General features: G+C 43.4%; 1 protein-coding gene across 1 annotated transcript in view; it reads left to right on the forward strand.

Moving 5' to 3' along the window:
• Window positions 1-25,170, forward strand: part of cacna2d2a (calcium channel, voltage-dependent, alpha 2/delta subunit 2a) — a 320,922-nt gene that overhangs the window by 216,338 nt on the left and 79,414 nt on the right. The window contains 2 exon segments of the mRNA XM_070445771.1: window positions 5,471-5,602; window positions 5,709-5,766. Coding sequence (XP_070301872.1) covers window positions 5,471-5,602; window positions 5,709-5,766 — 190 coding nt within the window.

Consider the following 25,170-nt stretch of genomic DNA (forward strand, 5'->3'; position numbering starts at 1 on the left):
CCACCACTGTATATACAGCTGGTTCTATTGTATGGAGAATGTATGTTCTATTACCACCACTGTATAGCTGGTTCTATTGTATGGAGAACGTATGTTCTATTACCACCACTGTATATATAGCTGGTTCTATTGTATGGAGAATGTAGGTTCTATTATCACCACTGTATAGCTGGTTCTATTGTATGGAGAATTGATGTTCTGTTACAACCACTGAATGTATAGCTGGTTCTATTGTATGGAGAATTGATGTTCTGTTACAACCACTGTATATATAGCTGGTTCTATTGTATGGAGAATTGATGTTCTATTACCGCCACTATAGCTGGTTCTATTGTATGGGGAATGTATGTTCTATTACCGCCACTATAGCTGGTTCTATTGTACGGGGAATGTATGTTCTATTACCAGCATGGTGCAGTAGGATCTCTTGGCCACTCTTCAGAGGAACGGTAAAAAGATCTTCATGAAGATGATGACGATAATAATGGTTATTACTTCTTCAAAGGCCTTATCCATTTAATAGCCACTTCTATCATCCCAAATGGATTTGTTATGTGGGATCGTTTGTATTCCCGCCTGTAATATATCACACCAGACGTGTCTGTCTGTGTGTGTATTAACTGCCTTCTATAACGCTGGATTAAGATTAAGTTGTGCTGAGTGATTAACCAAAATGTTGGTTATTTTATACTTTTTTTAACAACTAATTGACTGACAGGTTAAATTATTTGAATTCCACTTTGTGTTTGTTTTCTTCTTCTAGAGAAATCAGATCTGTGCTATGTAGCAGGGAGTTGTAGTTTCCAACAGGCCATTATTCTACATAATTTAGTGCATCAAATGTGTTAATTTACTACAATGACCATTATCCATTGTGCATCTAGTTATCAGGTGTTTCTTTTACACCTGCTACAGAAGAGAGACAGGAATGCGGGATCATGAGGCGATATAGAATGCAGCTGTTGCTTTGCAAGGTATCTCTACCTAAAAATACATGATCTAAGTGATTGATAGTTGGTATTCAGCAGTCATAAAAGTATGCCTTGTTTACTTTTAAGAACTCCAAAATAGTGATTTTTTTWGACAGAATAGGCAGCAGCTCTATAGAGATGGACTGAAATAGTAAAGTCATCAAATAAATCAAATGTAATATACACAACAACTGAAATATTATATTAAAGTAATGTGAATAAATGATGGTTAATAAGTGATAAGCAGTAATGGGCAGTCACTACCGTCATGGGACTTTTAGTGATTGTTTTATTCTGTGTTGTTACAGCATTCAACCCAAATGGAAAAGCGTGATTATTTTTTAATAATCGAACCGAAACTGAACAGACTTCAAAAAGCACTAAGATTAAACAGAAGGCAAAGATACATTTTGATCACTGTTCATCAGAGCCTGTGCCACGTTCAGAGAGAGAGAGAGAGAGAGAGAGAGAGAAGTAGAGAGACGCAGAGAGAAGAATGAGAAAGACTACCATCTAAATGCGAAAGAGCAACAATATGGAATCCTTTATTGTGTCCTGATTTTAGTCAGGGTTCCATAGTGGATCTTGCTGCTAGTGATAAGGAGTTGCTGGAGTACCTATGGCATGGAAGAGCATCCTTGCAGTTTTCATAGCCTATTTCAGATATCAGAGAGAGGCCATGTTTCTTAGCAAAAGACTGATGTTCCCCACATATGGTCTCTAGGGGCCCATGTCTTCCACTGTGTCAAGCAAGCAGGTCGGGTGAGGGCGGGGTTTGAGTCAACGGGTGAAGGGGGGCAGGTTCGGGTAAGGATATTAGGGAGGGGGGCGAGGGCGAAGAAGTGGGGGCAGGTCAGGGCGAGTGCGGGAGTGAGAGATGGGTGGTGGGGCAAGTCGATGCGAGGTTGGTGGTGAGGCGAAGGGGGAGGGTGAGGGTTAGATCAAGCCCCCCTTCTTCTCTCTCGTCTACTACTCTGAACAGTTTCGTCCAGCAAACTTCGGAGCAGTAAATTGAAGAAATTCATTTGGAAAGAGTTGATAACTTGGATACGTTTATCTTGTGTGCCAATTCAAACGAAGAAGGGGAGAAAGCCTGGACTTGGTTGTTTCAGGCAGGCTTATCTGGCTGTGGTTTGGCTGATGTAATATAATCAGGAAGGGCCAGGTGTAATTAGGACTCAGTGGTCGCAGCGCCTGTCCTGTTTCTCCTTTAATCTAAGAGCGGCATTAAACCTCTGATGGCGATTCTCATTTTCTTCTGACTCCAGCTCAGCTATATTAACGGATACTGAAAGGCTTTCTTCTGTTGTCATGGGGGTTGGTGGCATGACGAGCACAGGAATGCAAAGTTAAGAGATAAATAAGGTTCGAGGAACAGGTATTTTGGTAATTATGTAACTGAAAGGCCTTTTATATTGTAGTAAGAGTCTATATGGGTAATGGGTGACGATATGCATGGGTGGGGTCGGGGGGGGTGGGTGTTATGGTAGAGGTGGCAATTAAATAGCACTCACAGGATACAAAGTAATATGTAAAGTGCAAGAGTGGTAATAGAAGGAGAGAGAGGGAGAGCGACATGCTGGTGGTGGAATATATGTAGACATGAGTCTAACATTCAACATGTTTTCCAGTTCTGGTTAAATGGGTGATCAGGCCCATAAATCCCTTTCATAAAGTACAACCGACTTGTGAGATATAGCTCTGACCTTAAGTTATACACACACACATTAGGAACCATGCTCTTTCCATGACATAGACTGACCAGGTGAAACCAGGGAAACCTATGATCCTTTATTGATGTCGCAAATCCACTTCAATCAGTGTAGATGAAGGGGAGGAGATGGGTTAAAGAAGGATGGTTAAGACTTGAGATAATTGAGACATGAATTGTGCATGTGTGCCATTCAGAGGGCGAAAGGGCAAGACAAAAGATTTAAGTGCCGTGGAATGGTGCCAGGCACACTGGTTTGAGTGTGTCAAGAACTGCAACGCTGCTTGGTTTTTCACGGTCAACAGTTTTCCATGTATATCAAGAATGGTTCACCAACCAAAAGACATCCAGCCAACTTGACACAACTGTGGGAACCAACATGGGCCAGCAACCCTGTGGAACGCTTTTGACACCTTGTAGAGTCCATGCAACTCAATATTAGGAAGGTTTTCCTAATATTTTGTGCACTCAGTGTACATATATCTTTATATTCCAGACTCCCTAATATTTCTATATATCTGAATTATATTATTTTATTTGAGGGATTTGTGTATATTGTTTTGTATTGCTAGGTATTACTGCACTGTTGGAATTAGGAACATAAGCATTTCGCTACACCCGTGACAGCATCTGCTAAATATGTGTAGGTGACAAATAACATTTGGTTTGATTTGATTTTTCATTTGATGTCCCAGACACACTGCTCTCTCTCTCTCTGATGAACAGTTTCGGGTCTGGGCCAGCTCACTACATATACAGTATACTGTACATTCTGATGGAGTCAGAACCACACCGGCAGAAGGGACAAAGTCATTCAGCCAGAAGAGATATTTGTATTTACTATGGATCCCCATTAGTTCCTGCCAAGGCAGCAGCTATTCTTCGTGGGGTCCAGCAAAATTAAGGCAGTTATATATAATTAAAAACATTGCATTACATTCACAACAGATTTCACAACACATTAAGTGTGTGCCCTCAGGCCACTACCCTACTACCACATATCTACAACACAGCGGGGATATCACAATCCCCGCTGTTCCGTAAGGTGTATTTGTATCAGTTTTTTAAATCAAATTTTATTGCTTGCATGAGTTACCTGCTCTGCTCTTAAATGCAAGTAAAACTAAATGKACGCTCTTCAACCGATCGCTGCCCACACCTGCCCGCCAGTCCAGCATCACTACTCTGGACGGTTCTGACTTAGAATATGTGGACAACTACAAATACCTAGATGTCTGGTTCGACTGTAAACTCTCCTTCCAGACTCACATTAAGCATCTCCAATCCAAAATTAAATCTAGAATCGGCTTCCTATTTCGCAACAAAGCATCCTTCACTCATGCTGCCAAACATACCCTCGTAAAACTGAATATCCTACCGATCCTTGACTTCGGCGATGTCATTTACAAAATAGCCTCCAACCCTCTACTCAGCAAATTGGATGCAGTCTATCACAGTGCCATCAGTTTTGTCACCAAAGCCCCATATACTACCCACCACTGCAACCTGTATGCTCTCGGTGTATGGCCCTCGCTTCATATTCGTTGCCAAACCCACCGGCTCCAGGTAATCTATAAGTCTTTGCTAGGTAAAGCCCCGCCTTATCTCAGCTCACTGGTCACCATAGCAGCACCCACCCGTAGCACGTGCTCCAGCAGGTATATTTCACTGGTCACCCCCAAAGCCTATTCCTCCTTTGGCCGCCTTTCCTTCCAGTTCTCTGCTGCCAATGACTGGAACGAATTGKAAAAATCACTGAAACTGGAGACTCATATCTCCCTCACTAACTTTAAGCACCAGCTGTCAGAGCAGCTCACAGATCACTGCACCTATACATAGCACATCTGCAAATAGCCCATCCAACTACCTCATCCCCATACTGTTATTTATTTATTTTATTTTGCTCCTTTGCACCCCAGTATCTCTACTTGCACACTCATCTTCTGCACATCTATCACTCCAGTGTTTAATTTCTATATTGTAATTATTTCGCCACTATGGCCTATTTATTGCCTTACTTGCCTTATCCTACCTCATTTGCACACACTGTACATAGACTTTTTCAATTTTATTATGTATGTTTGTTTATCCAATGTGTAACTCTGTGTTGTTGTTTGTGTTGCACTGCTTTGCTTTATCTTGGCCAGGTCACAATTGTAAATGAGAACTTGTTCTCTAGCCTACCTGGTTAAATAATMGTGAAATAAAAATAAATAAAAACCTGATGTGGAATAGAGTTCCATGTAGTCATGTCTCTGTTTAGTACTGTGCTCCTCCCATAGTCTGTTCTGGACTTGGGGACTGTGGAGAGACCTCTGGAGGCATGTCTTGTGGGTTATGCATGGGTGTCTGAGCTGTGTGCTAGTAGTTTAAACAGACATTTCAGTGCATTCAACATGTTAATAGTTCTAGTGATGACGTCAATCTCTATTGATGACGTCAATCTCTCCTCTACTTTGAGCCAGGAGAGATTGACATGCGTATTATTAATGTTAGGTCTCCATGTACATTTAAGGGCCTGGAGTTTTGCCCTGTTCTGGGCCAATTGTAATTTTCCTTCTTTGTGGCACCTGACCACACGACTGGACAGTAGTCCAGGTGTGACAAAACTAGGGCCTGTAGGACATCATATTGTCTTGGATTACTTCTACATTATCCTGGACACCCAGTATAAGTATGTGATCTGCTCTACCCCCAGTGCTAGTGTGGTCATTGCCATGTTGATTGTGCTGTACTGTACACACTGTGCTGATAGTGTGTCCTCCTCTCCTGTCATCCTGTCCTGCAGCACCAGTCATCCTGAATGAGCTGAACTGGACAGACGCATTAGAGGCCGTGTTTAGGAAGAACAAGGAAGAGGATCCTACTCTACTGTGGCAGGTGTTCGGCAGCGCCACGGGGGTTACAAGATATTACCCAGGTAGGTCCCGGATCGTTATTAATAAGGATATTATCAACTTGAACTATAAATAAAAAAGATCAAGCTGATGTTCAGAATGATGTTTTACATTTCTTCCTTTTTCCAGCCACTCCATGGAGAGCACCCAATAAGATTGACCTGTATGACGTCCGCAGGCGGCCATGGTGGGTACACTGCAAATTGATCGGTGTTGATTTTTCAGTGTTACATTTCTAGTGTTGATTCAGGAATTAAATTTACTCTGTACGAGTTAACCTCTAACGAGTCTCCCTCCCGGATCTGGGATCCTCCTCATCAAAAAAGCTGACTAGCATAGCCTAGCCTAACGGGACAGGGATATCATATAATATAATTTCATGAAATCACAAGTCCAATACAGCAAATGAAAGATAAACATCTTGTGAATCCAGCCATCATTTCCGATTTTTTACAGCGAAAACACAATATATATTTCTATTAGCTCACCACAATAGCCAAACTCACAACGCCATTTATTCACCGCCAAAATAGCTTTCACAAAACCCAGAAATAGAGATCAAATTAATCACTAACCTTTGGACAACTTCATCAGATGACAGTCTTATAACATCATGTTATACAATACATTTATGTTTTGTTCGAAAATGTGCATATTTAGAGGTACAAATCCTGGTTTTACATTGTGAATACGTAGCCACAATATGCCAAAATGTCCGGAGATATTTTGGACAGTCACCTAAAAATAACTTTAGTACAACATACAGCATGCAGTATTGTGAGACAGCGCTCATATATTCTCCGCCTTGTTGGAGCCAACATTTACCACAAAAATACGAAATAACATCATAAATATTCTCTTACCTTTGTTGATCTTCCATCAGAATGTTGTGCAAGGAGTCCTAGTTCCAGAATAAATSGTTGTTTGGTTTTAGAATGTTCATTTCTTCTGTCGAATTAGCAACTTTGGCTAGCATTGTGGAGCGAACATGCCCATCAACTCTTGGCGCCTGGAACGAAAAATTCCAAAATTCCCAATAACGTCAAATAAACTGGTCAAACTCGGTTGAAAATCCTACTTTATGATGTTCTTTTCATATGTATCCAATAAAATCAGAGCCGGAGCAATTCGTCGTGTATACCGAACGCTTTTCAGAAGACAATGTGAGGTTCCCCGGCACGCAGTTGAAAACTGACAAAAGAGCGGACCTGTCACTCCAAAAGCTCTTATTCGGCCTCACATCAAGCTAGACACCCCATTCAACCTTCTACTGCCTGTTGACATCTAGTGGAAGGCGTATGAAGTGCATACAGATCCATAAATAAAAGCCAGTTGAATAGGCAGGCCCTGACACAGAGCCCCTTTTTCAGAATTTTCACTTCCTGTCTGGAAGTTTGCTGCCAAATGAGTTCTGTTTTACTCACATAATTCAGTGTTTTCTATCCAATAGTAATAATAATATGCATATTGTATGATCTAGAACAGAGTACGAGGCCGTTTAATTTGGGCACAATTTTTTCCAAAGTGAAAACAGCGCCCCCCTATTAAGAAGAAGTTAAATTAGCACTCAGTGATGTAAAACTACCCTTAGTGTTGGTGTTTATAAGCAGAGTTATTGTTTTACACTGTGGAGAGTAAAACAGTCTCATCAAAACCACTCCCATCATTATCATATTTCCCAGCATGCTCTACTGCAGGTAGATTTTTTGGGATTGTTTTTAATATCTGTGTTTTTGCATGTGATTGTTTTTGCATTGATTGATTAATCTTATGCTACACAAAGATAAATAGCATACATTTTTCTAAACTAGTCCAATCAGTTAGTTCATTTTCGCCAATAGAAGAGGAGGTTTTTTCATTTTGCTTCTGTAGTCTCACCAGGGTGCCTGCGCACCGGCCTCTATAGAGCCTCACAGTGTAGGTGTCATAATACCCACTAAAACCTAGTGGTTAAACAGGGAAATATTTTCAATCGTTTTTCCACCATTTATTTTCCCATAAGGGATTTTAGAAACACTTAAAATAAGGGCTGTGTTTCGTGTAGGCTTACCCTGGCTTGACGTTTTGTTAACCGTGTCAAACTCTCTCGGACGAGGTGACTTTTATCAATATATTTGGCTCTATTTACGCTCATATTCGAAAATGCTAATTAGCGTTCAAGTAGGCACCATGCAAAACTACAAATCCCTGCAAGCTCCTGCACGTCATCTCTTGCTGACACCTTTGCTAACAGGTATTGTGTCAATTTAAAACTTGCACAAGTTCACAGAATTGTCCATTTAAAGAAATTTTGCCAATTTATTACTACATTTAGCTAACATTAGATAGTTAATCCAGAGATTCTTACCTTTGTCTCGATTCAGCAGTCTCATCCAGATCATCATGGCATTTGTAGTTCTTTATAATAGCCACATTAGCAGCTAATTAGCGCTTCATTTTTGTGGGGGTAAATACAGGAAAATATATTGATTAAAGTCACCTTGTCCTAGAGAGATTTACACAGTTATCAAAACGTCATGCCAGGTTAAGCCTACACGAAACACAGCCCTTAAGTATTTCAAAAATCCCCTATGGGAAAAATGAAAGGTGGGAAAATTATTGGAACCATTTGCCTTTTTGACCGCTAGGTTTTATGGTCCAGGATAATCAATATGTCTTTCGCCTCCGATTCATTGAAGTAGAAGTCCTTGACCAAATCGAAGTTAGTGATAGCTGTTGATGTCTAGAAGCTCTTTTCAGTCATAGAAAACGATAGTGGAAACATTATGTACAAAAGAAGATCAGCACAAAAAAATACAAAATAGCACAATTGGTCAGGAGCCCGTAAAATAACTGCCATTCCCTCCGGCGCCATTCTCATCATCGGTGGTAACTCTCCAATTCATTCGAAAAGGCAAGGCACACAGGGAAATCATATTGAAGATGTGGCTTAGTGGGGGTGTGGCTTTCAATTAGGTATTTTTGGCCACCCGTGAGTGGAAATGTTGTACCAGTTTAAGTGGTCTATGGTTATGTTCATTAAAGTTTGAGCATGTCTGCTGACAGTRTTGAAGTCTTTATAAATGCGTACATAAGAGCATGTGGCAATAAAGACTTCTAAATATTTAAATATTATTGTAATGTCCTTAACCCAACACTGAAATCAAATCAAATTGTATTTGTCATATACACATGGTGAGCAGATGTTAATGCGAGTGTAGCGAAATGCTTGTGCTTCTTGTTCTGACAGTGCAGTAATATCTAACAAGTAATCTAACAATTCCTCAACAACTACATAATACACACAAATCTAAAGGGGTGAATGAGAATATGTACATGTAAGTATATGGATGAGCTATGGCCAAGCGGCATAGGCAAGGTGCAATAGATGGTATAAAATACAGTATATACATGTGATATGAGTAATGTAAGATATGTGAACATTATTAAAGTGGAATTATTTAGAGTGCATTGTATATAGTGACTAGTGATCCATTTATTAAAGTGGCCAGTGATTGGGTCTCAATGTAGGCAGCAGCCTCTCTGAGTTAGTGATTGCTGTTTAGCAGTCTGATGGCCTTAAGATAGAAGCTGTTTTTCAGTGTCCCGGGTCCCAGCTTTGATGCACCTATACTGACCTCGCCTTCGGGATGGTAGCAGTGTGAACAGGCAGTAGCTCGGGTGGTTCATATCCTTGATGATCTTTTTGGCCTTACTGTGACATCGGGTGCTGTAGGTGTCATGGAGGGCAGAGAGGTGATMCGTTGTGCAGACCGCACCACCCTCTGGAGAGCCTTGTGGTTGAGGGCGGTGCAGTTGCTGTACCAGGCTGTGATACAGCCCGACAGGATGCTCTTGATTGTGCATCTGTAAAAGTTTGACAGGGTTTTGGGTGACAAGCCAAATTTCTTCAGCCTCCTGAGGTTGAAGAGGCACTGTTGTGACTTCTTCACCACACTGTCTGTGTGAGTGGACCATTTCAGTTTGTCTGTGATGTGTTCGCCTAGGAACTTAAAACTTTCCACCTTCTCCACTGCTGTCCCTTCGATGTGGATAGGGGGGTGCTCCCTCTGCTGTTTCCTGAAGTCCACGATCATCTCCTTTGCTTTGTTGATGTTGAGTGAGAGGTTGTTTTCCTGAGACCACACTTCGAGTGCCCTCACCTCCTCCCTGTAGGCTGTCTCGTCGTTGTTGGTAATCAAGCCCACAACTGTTGTGTCATCTGCAAACTTGATGATTTAGTTGGAGGCGTGCATGGCCACACAGTCGTGGGGGAACAGGGAGTACAGGAGGGGGCTGAGCACGCACCCTTGTTTGGGCCCCAGTGTTGAGGATCAGCGAAGTGGAGATGTTGTTTCCTACCTTCACCGCCTGGGGCGGCCTGTCTGAAAGGACCCAATTGCACAGGGCAGGGTTCAGACCCAGGGCCTCCAGCTTGATGATGAGCTTGTACTATGGTGTTGAATGCTGAGCTGTAGTCAATGAACAGCATTCTTACATAGATATTCCTTTTGTCCAGATGGGATAGGGCAGCGTGCAGTGTGATGGCGATTGCGTCGTCTGTGGACCTGTTGGGGCGGTATGCAAACTGAAGTGGGTCTAGGGTGGCCGGTAAGGTGGAGGTGATATGATCCTTGACTAGTCTCTCAAAGCACTTCATGATGACAGAAGTGAGTGCTACGGGGCGGTAGTCATTTAGTTCAGTTATCTTTGCCTTCTTGTTTACAGGAACAATGGTAGCCGTCTTGAAGCATGTGGCAACAACAGACTGGGATAGGGAGCGATTGAATATGGGGCGCAGTCCTTGTTAGCGGGCCGCGACGGTGGCACTGTGTTATCCTTGAAGCGGGCAAAGAAGGTGTTTAGTTTGTCTGGAAGTGTGACGTCGGTGTCCGTGACGTGTCTGGTTTTCTTTTTATAGGCCGTGATTTCCCGTAGACCCTGCCACATACGTCTCTTGTCTGAGCCGTTGAATTGCGACTCCACCTTGTCCCTGTACTGGCATTTCACTTGTTTGATTGCCTTTGCGGAGGGAATAGCTACACTGTTTATATTCAGTCATATTCCCAGACCTCTTTACAAGGTTAAATGCGGTGGATCGCGCTTTCAGTTTTGCACTTATGCTGCCATCTATCCATGGTTTCTGGTTAGGGCAGGTTTTAATAGTCACAGTGGGTACAACATCTCCAGTGCACTTCTTTATAAACACACTCACCGAGTCAGTGTATAGGTCGATTTTCTTCTCCGAATGACCTTGTCAAGAGATACAGACCACTTGGTTATTGAATAACACCATTGGTGTAAACTACATACATGTCCTAGTGTTAAAAATACTATATGAGGTGTAATTGCATAACACTGAAAGTGTTAATTCCCTAACACTGACAAAGTGTAACAGRGTCAGCACTAAGCAGTGTTCATTTAACACTCAAAAGTGTGGCCCCGTATAGACACTGGCCCAGTGTTAAATGTAAGACTGTCAGTGTTGATTTAACACTGGAGAATTTGCTGTGGTTTAATGTTTKTTTTCTACAGAATCCTGCTTTATTCTAGGATATGCTATTCAATCTGAGGACAATAACATTGGGGAGGCACATTATTTGTTTGATATGAATGGTTCAAATAGTATAAGCTTCCAATACACTTGCAACATCTCAATGAATTAAAGCAATATGTATTATGAACACATTTTATTGTTCCTGATGCACATTCTATAGAATGCCAGATATTCTGGTATCAAATATTAAAGCCCCTGTCACGCCCTGACCTTAGAGAGCCTTTTTATTTCTCTATTTGGTTAGGTCAGGGTGTGATTTAGGTGGGCATTCTATGTTTTCTGTTTCTTTGTTTTTGACCGAGTGTGGTTCCCAATCAGAGGCAGCTGTCTATTACATTTAACATTTACATTTAAGTCATTTAGCAGACGCTCTTATCCAGAGCGACTTACAAGTTGGTGCATTCACCTTATGATGTCCAGTGGAACAACCACTTTACAATAGTGCATCTAACTCTAAGGGGGGGGGGGATCGTCGGGTTAGCAAGGATTACTTTATCCTATCCTAGGTATTCCTTATAAGAGGTGGGGTTTCAGGTGTCTCCCGGAAGGTGGTGATTGATTCCGCTGACCTGGCGTCGTGGGGGAGTTTGTTCCACCATTGGGTGCCAGAGCAGCGAACAGTTTTGACTGGGCTGAGCTGTACTTTCCTCAGAGTAGGGAGCGAGCAGGCCAGAGGTGGATGAACGCAGTGCCCTTGTTTGGGTGTTAGGGCCTGATCAGAGCCTGAAGGTACGGAGGTGCCGTTCCCCTCACAGCTCCGTAGGCAAGCACCATGGTCTTGTAGCGGATGCGAGCTTCAACTGGAAGCCAGTGAGGCGACGAGGGAGGGAGCGGGGTGACGTGAGAGAACTTGGGAAGGTTGAACACCAGACGGGCTGCGGCGTTCTGGATGAGTTGTAGGGGTTTAATCGCACAGGCAGGGAGCCCAGCCAACAGCGAGTTCGCAGTAATCCAGACGGGAGATGACAAGTGCCTGGATTAGGACCTGCGCCGCTTCCTGTGTGAGGCAGGGTCGTACTCTGCGAATGTTGTAGAGCATGAACCTACAGGAACGGGTCACCGCCTTGGATGTTGGTTGAGAACGACAGGGTGTTGTCCAGGATCACGCCAAGATGCTTTAGCGCTCTGGGAGGAGGACACAATGGAGTTGTCAACCGTGATGGCAAGATCATGAAGCGGCAGTCCTTCCCCGGGGAGGAAAGCAGCTCCGTCTTGCCGAGGTTCAGCTTGAGGTGGTGATCCGTCATCCACACTGATTGTCTGCCAGACATGCAGAGATGCGATTCGCCACCTGGTTATCAGAAGGGGAACGGAGAAGATTAATTGTGTTCGTCTGCATAGCAATGATAGGAGAGACCATGTGAGGATATGACAGAGCCAAGTGACTTGGTGTATAGCGAGAATAGGAGAGGGCCTAGAACAGAGCCCTGGGGGACACCAGTGGTGAGAGCACGTGGTGCGGAGACAGATTCTCGCCACGCCACCTGGTAGGAGCGAGCCTGTCAGGTAGGACGCAATCCAAGCGTGGGCCGCGCCGGAGATGCCCAACTCGGAGAGGGTGGAGAGGAGGATCTGATGGTTCACAGTATCAAAGGCAGCCGATAGGTCTAGAAGGATGAGAGCAGAGGAGAGAGAGTTAACTTTAGCAGTGCGGAGCGCCTCGTGACACAGAGAAGAGCAGTCTCAGTTGAATGACCAGTCTTTGAAACCTGACTGATTTGGATCAAGAAGGTCAGTCTGCGTCGGAGAGGATAGCAGGAGAGCTGGCCAAGGACGGCACGTTCAAGAGTTTTGGAGAGAAAAGAAAGAAGGGATACTGGTCTGTAGTTGTTGACATCAGAGGGATCGAGTGTAGGTTTTTTCAGAAGGGGTGCAACTCTCGCTCTCTTGAAGGCGGAAGGGACGTACAGCGGTCAAGATGGAGTTGATGAGCGAGGTGAGGTAAGGGAGAAGGTCTCCGGAAATGGTCTGGAAGAAGAGAGGAGGGGATAGGGTCAAGCGGGCAGGTTGTTGGGCGGCCGGCCGTCACAAGACGCGAGATTTCATCTGGAGAGAGAGGGGAGAAAAGAGGTCAAAGCACAGGGTAAGGACAGGTGTGAGCAGAACCAGCGGTGTCGTTTGACTTAGCAAACGAGGATCGGATGTCGTCGACCTTCTTTTCAAAATGGTTGACGAAGTCATCCGCAAGAGGGGAGGAGGGGGGGGGGGGAGGAGATTCAGGAGGAGGAGAAGGTGGCAAAGAGCTTCCTAGGGTTAGAGGCAGATGCTTGGATTTAGAGTTGGTAGAAGTGGCTTTAGCAAGCAGAGACAGAAGAGGAGAATGTAGAGAGGAGGGAGTGAAAGGATGCCAGGTCCACAGGGAGGCGAGTTTTCCTCCATTTCCGCTCGGCTGCCCGGAGCCCTGTTCTATCGTTGTCTCTGATTGGGGATCATACTTAGGCAGCCCTTTTTCCCACCATTAGGTTGTGGGATCTTGTTTTCTGTTTAGTGTTTCTGCCTGACAGAACTGTGCGCTTTCGTTTTCACGTTTGTTATTTTGTTTGAGTGTTTTTGAATATTAAAATCATGAACACTTTCCACGCTGCGTCTTGGTCCACTCTTCATTCAACAAACGAGAGCCGTAACAGCCCCACATATTTAAATATTTGGAATTAGAACTCTGTCAATGTRTTGTAGTGGGAAATCTAATGTAACCAATCCTATATTGTGTTCCTGCAGGCCTTAGTCTACCATGGACCTTAGTTGTCCCTCTTTCCTCCGAACTTAAAGGGATACTTCAGGGCAATGAAGCCCTATGTCTACTTCTCCGTCGCCAGATTCAGATGAATTTGTGGATACCATTTTTATGTCTCTGCGTGCTGTTTGAAGGAAGTTGCTAACTAGCGTTAACGCAATGCCTGGAAATCTATGGTAACTGCTAGCATGTTAGTAGATACCATAGACTTCCAGGCATTGTGCAAACACTTGTTAGCATTGGCTCGCAAAACTACCTCTAACTTCCTTCATAATAGTGCTGTCCTTTGTTTCAGGCCGTTGAGGTTAAAGCATTATTTAACCCCTATTTATCTCAGTGAGTTACCACAGAGAATTTATTCTCTTCATTGACCACAGCCAAGTGGCAAATAAGATATGGAATAGTAGCATTGCTGTGTTGTGTTAAGTGTTCACCTGCCATTTGGCTTGTGAATCCCTACTGTGTTGTGTTAAGTGATCAACTGCCATTTGGCTTGTGAATCCCTGCTGTGTTGTGTTAAGTGTTCACTTGCCATTTGGCTTGTGAATCCCTGCTGTGTCTCAGATCTCTGCTAGTGCCAGGGTTCAGAGAGGACGCCAGATTGACGTTTTCGACAGCACAGGGGTGTGTGCGGCCAAACAGCCCCCCTTCCCCTCCACCCCTCACCCCTCCATCCCTCCATCCTGCCTCCACCTGTCATTGTCGCTCTGTGGAAGAGTTGCCTGTTGCCTGGGTACAGATTAAAGCACCTTAGACATAATCATGACAGCCACGTTGATTAGAGCTGATGGTGGTTTCTGTCCCTGGCTGTCTCTCTGTGTCCATCTCCAACTAAGCCTGGTTGGCTGTTCCAGGGGTTGGCCAGGGGTGTTGGATGGGCAGGACGGCAATGCACTGAGACAAACAATAAACTCCAACTGTATAGGAGTAACATACTTACACGTTACTCTAGGTTTATTTGTCAGGTAAAGAAGCAATGTATTTATATCAATATAAACAAAATAGAGTATGGTTGCCTGGCTACTCAGACTCCCGAGTGGCCCGGCGGTCTAAGGCACTGCATCTCAGTGAAAGAGGTGTCACTACGGTCCCTGCTTCGATTCCAGGCTGTATCACATCCGGCTTTGATTGCAAGTCCCATAGGGCGGCACACAATTGGCCCAGCGTGGTCCGGGTTTGGACGGGGTAGGATGTCATTGTAAATAAGAATTTGTTCTTAACTGACTTGCATAGTTAAATAAAGGTTACATTTTTTTAAATACAAAAACAATTCTCCAGCCAAATGCTACTCCACGTCCACAGATGTTAGTTACTTATCCGCAATGAGTTTGGATCTGAGTATGTCCCCGATCCATCACCCAATGAGAACACATTCGTGGCTGCCTGACTTGTCCAGAAACCGATGGATTGTGCCATAGCCAGAACACAAATGGGTAAAGAGGCGTTTTGAAAATTTGTCATTGGCTTTGGTAGTCTGATTTGGTTAGAGATGATCCAACCACTGATGACTTTGTTTTGTACAATGCCCCTCGTGCTCCTCGTCACCACAAATCACTTCAATGATGGTAGTCTCAGACTAAAGTTTGTTGCGAACAAGGAAGAATTTTGTGTCAGTCGTGAGACTAAGAGTATGCCTCATTACACACCCATATTAACATGCTATTACAAACAGTTACACACACATATAAAAGCTACTCAAAGGTGAGACTAAGTTGAAGGTGAGGGAGAAGCTAATGCTAAGCTGAACTAAACTAAACTTTTTGTCAAGTAGATGTATTTGTCAAGTTTGTATTTATTTATTTTTTGTTTCACCTTTATTTAACCAGGCAGGCTAGTTGAGAACAAGTTCTCATTTACAGCTGCGACCTGGCCAAGATAAAGCAAAACAGTTCGACACATACAACAACACAGAGTTACACATGGGATAAACAAACATACAGTCAATAATACGGTAGAAAAGTCTATATACAGTGAGTGCAAATGAGGTAAGATAAGGGAGGTAAAGAAATAAATAAGCCATGGTGGCGAAGTAATTACAATATACCAATTAAACACTGGAGTGATAGATGTGCAGAAGATGAATGTGCAAGTAGAGATACTGGGGTGCAAAGGAGCAAGATAAATAAATAAATACAGTAATTGGGATGAGGTAGTTGGAAGTAAAGGTGCAGTGTATTTATATCAATATGAACAACCTAGTGCAGGGTTTCCCCTACGAAAAAAGATTGCAGACAGAGTGCAGTTTAACTGCATTATGTGGCAAATATTGCATCCAAAATAACACCGTTTTTTTTRACTACAGCTATTCTGCAGTTACTGCATCCAAAATACGACAGCTGACTTTTACTGCAGTTGACTTTTTACTGCAACCTTTTCTAGTAAGGGTTCCTAACTCCACCCCCCCCCCTGATCTATCTGACAGACTGGGGCTCTCACACAATAACTGTAAAACACTGTTCACCTCCACATGAACACGACGCCCCCAGTAATTCGGTTGTTTGTGTTAACATGCTGCAGTACACCGCTGACATGTTGAAAGAGGATCATGTCCTTGTTTTTCTCAGTACATATACATTCGCCTCCAACATACGATATGACAACCCTTTTTAATTTGCTTACACATGAGAAGAGTCTTCCTTGAGGCAGAAAGAATCAAAGAGAGAAAGAGAGAGAGCTGTGAGAAAGGAAGGGATTTTGGATTCAGACAGGGGTAGAAAGAGAGGGATGTTTTCCACGGAAGAGCACCATCTCACCCCCTGGTTCTCCATGTTTGTCACTGCCATTTCTCCCATGTTTCTCCTCTCTGCCTGTTGGTCTCCYACTCTCCATCCATCCTATCTGAAAGCTCCTGTGGCATGTTGCCTAGCAACCTGTGCAGTGTTCAGAGGCGTTACCGTGGCAGGGAGTGCCATGATGTGTCAGGTCAAGCTTGTATGATTATGGTCTAACACGCTGCGTCCGGTTGTGACACTCTCGAGGGGTCAGCCAATCGCAGGGGGCTAAAAGATAGCCCATTGGATTAGGTAAGCCAATCACGTGTGTGTTAGGTGACAGCAATAGATAAGCAGACCTTTCAAGGGAATGGGGGTAGCACATAATGGTAAAACAACACATACACATACGTGACCGACCGACCAATTTGGTCTTATGTAGCAAAATTTTTAATTGTGTTTTTTACATTGGATAAAAGTAAAGACTCAGAGCTAGAAAATGGTATATCATTCACTACAGCTGACGAACAATTGGAAAGTAATTCTGCTTTGAAAGTTGATAAACTTGTAACCTCTCTTTTGAGAAAATGGCCCTTGGTGTTTTGGTACCTATTGGAGAGCTCTTCTTTGTCTTTTTTTATTTCACCTTTATTTAACCAGGTAGGCCAGTTGAGAACAAGTTCTCATTTACAACTGCGACCTGGCCAATATAAAACAAAGCAGTGCGACACAAACAACACAGAGTTACACATGGGATAAACAAATGTACAATGTACAACACAATAGAAAATTCTATATACTGTGTGTGCAAATGTAGTAAGATTAGGGAGGTAAGGCAATAAATAGACCATAGTGGCGAAATAATTTAAATTTAGCAATTAAACACTGGAGTGATAGATGTGCAGAAGATGAATGTGCAAGTAGAGATACCGGGGTGCAAAGGAGCAAAAAAATTATAATAACAATATGGGGATGAGGTAGTTGGGTGGGCTATTTACACATGGGCTGTGTACAGGTGCAATGATCGGTAAACTGCTCTGACAGCTTATGCTTTAAGTTAGTGAGAGAGATATAAGACTCCATCTTCAGTGATTTTTGCAATTAATTTCAGTCATTGGCAGCAGAGAACTGTCTACACCCATCAGCATCGTTCACACCCTTTTAAGTTTTAGCCCCACTCATCTATATAAGGATTCACATGTGAGGCTATGTACTAAAKAACCAAAGATTTTAAGACTAAATGCTTTATACTACAGGTGTGTTCGTAAATTTAATCTGGAGTGCCAAAGTGTGCTCTGGGCGTTGTCAGATTGGCTGTTCGTAAATTCAGAGCATTTCACTCTGAGAGCTTTCAGAGCGCTCACTGGACGCTCTGGACGAAAAGTAGGGTTGATCCGAGCGTTCTGACTTAACAACAGCAGTCAAGCACCCAAGCTAACTGGCTAATGTTGGCTAGCTTGCTAGCTACTTCCAGACACAAAAGAGAGAACAGCTCATTTCACTCGCCCTGGAACAGCTGGTTAGGCTGTTTTTATGTTATGCACAGCTTTGGTGACTGCAAATGTGTTGTTGGCAACAATTTAATTACACTTTTTTGACAACGTTTACTGACACTGGCCATATTCAARGGGTGTTGAGCGTTTGTAAATGCGTCAGTTATTCTGCYCTCTGGCACACTCAGACGAAAGTGCACTGAAATCGGAGTAGATAGCCAGAGCGGATTTACCAGCTACGTCTATCGACAGTTGTCGCACTGACATCATAAACATTGTATTGAAATAGTTACCAGCTAATGTTAGCTAGCTAGCTAGCTAACAGTACACTTTTGTGAAAGGTGTAATTTCTGAAAATGTAGCTAACTAGACTCTCTTACCCGTATACATGGATGGACGCTTCTCCCTCTCTGTCACGGATGCCATGGTTGCCCTTAGTTTGAAGATGTAATCCGGAGACAGGTGTTTTATACAACAGCCTTCTGTGTTCTCTTTTCGACTCAGTCTGCACATTTGCAATCAAACGGCAGAATTGTCTCCATCTCCTTAGCTATTATACTCTAATTCCACTGATTTCAAAACTTGSTCCTCCAGAAAGTGGAGAGCAACACTTATGCAATTCTACTACATTATATCATTAAAAAAAGCTGCGTTAGAAAGGATTACCTATACATACTGACCAGCTTACAGTATATTACAGTATATTACAGCTACATGGTAGACCAATCTGAACTCATCTCTTGGCATGTCCAGCCCACTCATTATCTCAGCCAATCATGGCTAGCGGGAAGGTTGCTGACTTTTTCTATGGCTAAACCAACTAGGCTCGTAATTTAACAATTTTATTTGTATTTACAGGTGGCATATACGTTTTGTTTTTAAGGCACATGAAAGTGCACATGTTCCAGAAGGCATTTCTGCCCAAAAATGCATTTTGATTAAAAAAATACAAGTTTGTATTCAAATGGCTCTCCTGTGAAGTAGTGACGCGTGACATATGCCTAGTTCCTGAAACTAGTCACATATGCACTCAGCTGTTTCTTCACCCTCACCTGCCCGCAATTGCTAACTACCCATCTGCAAACACCCAACTATTTGTGATAAAGTGAAAATCTGATGCCCGCACCCAACCCTAACCTGAAAATAGGCCAATAGAAATGTGCCGTACAGTCAGACAGCTGATTTTTGACAGGGTGTGGGAATAACTTTTTTAAGCGTATAATTTCCGACCTTTTGGTAGGCTATTGGTTAGTCAACATCTCTTTTTATTAATTTTTTACCCCTTTTTCGTGGTATCCAATTGGTAATTATTGTCTTGTCGCTGTAACTCCCATACGGACTTGGGAGAGGCAAAGGTCAAGAGCCAAAACACAACCCGGAACTGCTTCTTGACACAATGCCCGCTTAACCCGGAAGCCAGCCACACCAATGTGTCAGAGGAAACACCATACACCTGGCGATCGTGTCAGCATGCATGCGCCCAGCCCGATGGGATAAGGACATCCCTGCCAGCCAAACTCTCCCCTAACAACTGTGCGCCATCCCATGGGTCTCCCAGTGGCAGCCGGCTGCAGCAGAGCCTGGATTCGAACCAGGCTAGTGTCACAGTTAGCAACTGCGATGCAGTGCCTTAGACCACTGCACCACTCGGAGGCCATGTTAGTCAACATATCTGTAATTAGATACATGCAGCCTCTCTTCTGTCATTACTTCCCTAGAAGACTAAATAAACCCTTGATCACCCGGATAATGTCATAAATCGATGAGTGCTTCAATCTAGTTGACATCGGTAAAGTTTTCTCATTTATCTCAACTTTTCTTGCACTGCAGATGTTTAGGGACCGGTGATGAAATGCAATAACAAAAAAAATTCTGTAACATTTTCTGTGCAAAATGTTCAAATGACATCAGTTTTAAGGAAATACAAAGCAGTGAAAAGGACCTAACATATTTCTGATAAGATTTCAGTTCGGCCTGGATGCATATTTTATGTGGTTGAAATACTGTCAGCTTTTATGTTGCTGATAGAGATAGTACCTTTACAGATGATCCCTAACTGTGCATTCATTCTCTCAAAATTTCAAAATAAATCATATTTCTCCACTCCTGTTCATGAGTCAAAATGTACATGTGGTGTATCATTTTACTGCAAGAAATGCTTAATTCTGCAGGAGTTAATGTTATATTAGACTATGTGAGAGGTTATAGACCTACAGCCAGTGTCCAGATTTCAGTTAGGCTACTATTCCATTTAACCCATCTGAACAGTAGGCTACAGTTCCCGTCTTGCGACTCTCGAATTTGTATAGCACCTCACAATCATCGCACATAACATAACTGCTTTCATTTCTTTTACCACTTCACAAAATCTTTCCCAAAAATTACATTACTGTTCTGTCCCTCCATTTTATTTTATTTCCACTCTCCATTTCGTAGATTTTCTCTTATTGAATTAAACTCTGACATTGCGCTACAGTTAGGCCCTGAAGCTTAGGCTATACACTAACACCAGATCAAAATGATGAAAGAACAACCTCAATGTAYCCTATAGATATGAATTGCACAAGAATTATAAATGTATGAATTTTTTATGCATTGTTTTTATTGATGACCACCACCCACCCGCTCTTCTTCCACAAAATACAGTATTTGATGACCCTAAACCCGCCTACCCCGCGGATATAACCGCAGAGACTGCTGCTTATGAGTAAACACGCACATCAATAGCACACACACACATCCTCTCACTCCAACACACAGTCGCCTGGACATGTAGATACACATATAAGCATGCATCCCCACCCCCACAGACCCAAACAAACATCCCCACCCCCACAGACCCAAACAAAAACATCCCCACCCCCACAGACCAAACAAACAAATCCCCACCCCCACAGACCCAAACAAACATCCCCAACCCCCACAGACCCAAACAAAACATCCCCACCCCCACAGACCCAAAACAAACATCCCCACCCACAGACCCAAAACAAACATCCCCACCCCCACAGACCCAAACAAACATCCCCACCCCCACAGACCCAAACAAACATCAGCACTCCTCCACAGTGACCAATAACTCCTCTCCTAATACTAAGCGATATGCTGTTATATATCCTCATAAATACCAGTATAGAGTGCACAGATGCAATCACAGTAACACGCTCCATACCCCCGACACTGAAATGTGATTTACACAGGGAAATAAAAGGATGGCTTTCATGCACAGTTTGTGACCTAATAGACCTCCACCTTTACGGGAATGAGTTTAGGGCTGGTTGACCTGACCTTTAGATGTGCCGGTTTTTTGTGTGCTGTGTGTGTGTGTGTGTGTGTGTGTGTGTGTGTGTGGTTGGTGTGTGTGTTGTGTGTGTGTTGTGTTGTGTGTGTGTGTGTGTGTGTGTGTGTGTGTGGTGTGTGTGCGTGTGTGTGGTGTGTATGCGCGTGTGTTGTGTGCTGTGCGCGTGCCGCGTGTGTGTGTGTGTATGATTTCCCCTTTGAGGAAATCGGGGAAAGGGAGATGATGAGGCTGCCTTGCTCGGTGCTTCCACAGATGGGCTCCCTCCCTCGTTCCCTCCCTCCCTCCGTCTGTCTGCTCTGCTCCCACTAACGGCCTCAGGAAAATTAATTGTCCAGTCGATGCACTTGAAAGTTTCCAATTGCTCTGACATTAATTATTGACATTTGTCCATTATAATGTCTGTTCAGGTTATCAAAGGAAGTCAGAGAAGAGAATGGGAGAGCGAGAGAGGTGGAGAGCGAGAGAGAGAGAGAGAGAGAGAAAGTAAGAGAGAGAGAGAGAGAGAGGTCTCTGTTCACAAACACAAACAGACCCCACAGAGCCCCAGGACAGCAACACAATTAGACCCAACCAAATCATGAGAAAACAAAAAGATAATTACTTGACACATTGGAAAGAATTAACAAAAACARTMWGCAAACTAGAATGCTATTTGGCCCTAAACAGAGAGTACACAGTGGCAGAATACCTGACCACTGTGACTGACCCAAACTTAAGGAAAGCTTTGACTATGTACAGACTCAGTGAGCATAACCTTGCTATTGAGAAAGGCCGCCATAGGCAGACCTGGCTCTCAAGAGAAGACAGGCTATGTGCACACTGCCCACAAAATGAGGTGGAAACTGAGCTGTGCTTCCTAACCTGCCAAATGTATGACCATATTAGAGACACATATTTCCCTCAGATTACACAGATCGAAAAACAAACCCAATTTTGATAAACTCCGATATCTAATGTGTGAATTACCACAGTGTGCAATCACTGTAGCAAGATTTGTGACCTGTTGCCACAAGAAAAGGGCAACCAGTGAAGAACAAGCACCATTGTAAATATAACCCATATTCATGTTTATTTATTTTCCTTTTTGTACTTTAACTATTTGCACATCGTTACAACACTGTATATATTTGAAATGTCTTTATTTTTTGGGAACTTCTGTGAGTGTAATGTTTACTGTTCATTTTATTGTTTATTTCACTTTTGTTTATTATCTACTTCACTTGCTTTGGCAATGTAAACATGTGTTTCCCATGCCAATAAAGCCCTTAAATTGAATTGAATTGAATTAAATTGAGAGAGAGAAAGGGAGAGAGAGAGAAGACTAGAAATAAATATAGAGAGACAGGCATGAAGTTCTCTTAGCCAAGTGTTGCAGAGACCCCATTACCTCCCAGGTTCAGGACGGAATGCAGGGCCATAACAGATATTGATCTCTCAGAAGTCAATCTACCTTCTCTGTAAATATTATGGCTCCTTGTCAATCCCAAACAGGAGCTGAGACTGGGCTTGCCTCCCTCCCAGCTCCCTTCCTCAAGGATCCCTCCAGGCTCCCATCTGGCTCCCTCCATCCCTGTTGGCTCCCTTCCTCTCGCCTTCCTCCCTCCTTCCTGGCTCCCTCCCTCCTCCTTCCTCCCTCCCGGCTCCATCCCTCCTCCCTGCCTTCCGGCTCCCTCCCACCTGGCTCCCTCTCTTCTCCAGACTCCCTTCCCACTGGCTCCCTCCCTCCCTCCCTTCCTTCCCGCCCTCCCAGCACCCTGCCTGCCTCTCCCATTCTCCCTTCTGTAGGGAGTGGTTCAGTCAAAGGGAAGGCAGCTCTTTTATCTGTTTGACTGTATTGTAAATTATGACCATGACTGTGTCACAGTATGAATATTTGCATGGAAATTGTGACCTTGGCCCCATAAAGCATGCAACAAGTGATTTTGTCAAGAGACAGTAACTCAACCCAAACCTATAAATCAATCAGTTTAGGTTTATAGTAGTAAACTTTATAGCTATTTATAGTAGTAAACTGTATAGCTACTGTTTGATTGTCTGAATTCAAATGTTGTCTTGTTTCCTGATTTTAAACATTTTCCTGTAACATATAAATTATTTATAATATTTCATACTATGGGCATAACATGAAATATGGAAATGTGACTCTTGGTATCAACCCCTCAAGTAATCAACCAAAAAAAGTATAATAAATAAAAGGAAGACAACATCTCTTTTTCCTGCAGGCTCTCTAGGCCACATCGTCCCATATTTTTTATCTTCATTTAATCTTCATTTGGCAGCCACATCCACATGAGCACTAAGCCCATCATCACAAAACACATACACGCACACACACAGACATACAGACACACACACACACAGCTCAAACATACCCTGTTAGTATCCACACACTCACAGGATGTACATACAAAACACTGCAACCCATAGATACGTATACATGTACTCTATACATACAGTACAATATATACATTCAAGAACACACATAAAGAGATATTTATAGAAACATGCGCTCATGCACACATACTTTCACAATTACACACACAGCCATACGCCTGCACACGTACTAGATTCCAGAATAAGATCAACCTGGGCCACTCCATGTATAGTGTTATATCATCGTGTATCATCTGAAACGTACGGAGATAATTCCCCCGGTTCAAACGTAATGCACGCCACTCAGAGAAACGGGTCAGGGTGCATAAACACAATCTCCTGACAGTGTTAGCCCCCCGGCACAGTTAATATATTGATTTTACAGTGCTACGCCGTGATAAAACTATTTCATGAATTCCAATGAGACTCTTTTACCAGACTGCCACGAAGGTACAGAAATACAATCACAGCCACGCAGAAAGTCATTGTGTTCTATTGGTTGTGTAATGTGTTGGGGAGGGGGTTTGGTACAGATTTCACAGCTTTAATCTGTTCTCATTTAGTGCCGTACCCTCTCCCCTGCCTTGAGYCCTGCCGCTCAAACAAATCATTTTAACTGTTTTATGTTGTCATGCAAACAAATATTTACACGGTGAGTGTCTGAATAGTGTTTACTTTCATTCGCTTACAAGCATTGCTTGAAACATTGGTCAAAACAGCTACCACATAGGCCTACATATAGTAATCATTGTGTGGCCACTTCAAATCAAGGGGGTACCGGTACAGAGTCAATGTGCGTGGGCACCGGTTAGTCGAATAATTGAGGTTTACTAGAGGAGTCTTATGGCTTGTGGGTAGAAGCTGTTTAGAAGCCTGTTGGACCTAGACTTGGCACTCCGGTACCGCTTGCCGTGCGGTAGCAGAGAGAGCAGTCTATGACTAGGGTGGCTGGAGTCCTTGACAATTTTTAAGGCCTTCCTCTGACACCGCCTGGTATATAGGTCCTGGACGGCAGGAAGCTTGGCCCCAGTGATATACTGGGCCGTACGCACTACCCTCTGTAGTGTTTTGCGGTCGGAGGTCGAGCAGTTTCCATACCAGGCAGTGATGCAACCCGTCAGGATGCTCTCGATGGTGCAGCTGTAGAACCTTTTGAGGATCTGAGGACCCATGAGAAATCTTTTCAGTCTCCTGAAGAGGAATAGGTTTTGTCATGCCCTCTTCACGAGTGCGTTGGTGTGCTAGGACCATGTTAGTTTGTTGGTGATGTGGACACCAAGGAACTTGAAGCTCTCAACCTGCTCCACTACAGTCCCTTTGATGAGAGTGGGGGCGTGCTCGGTCCTCCTTTTCCTGTAGTCCACAATCATCTCCTTTGTCTTAATCATGTTGTGGGAGAGGTTGTTGTCCTGGTACCATACGGCCAGGTCTCTGACCTCCTTC

This window comes from Salvelinus sp. IW2-2015, linkage group LG1, assembly GCF_002910315.2.
Source record: "Salvelinus sp. IW2-2015 linkage group LG1, ASM291031v2, whole genome shotgun sequence".
Classification (NCBI taxonomy): domain Eukaryota; kingdom Metazoa; phylum Chordata; class Actinopteri; order Salmoniformes; family Salmonidae; genus Salvelinus; species Salvelinus sp. IW2-2015.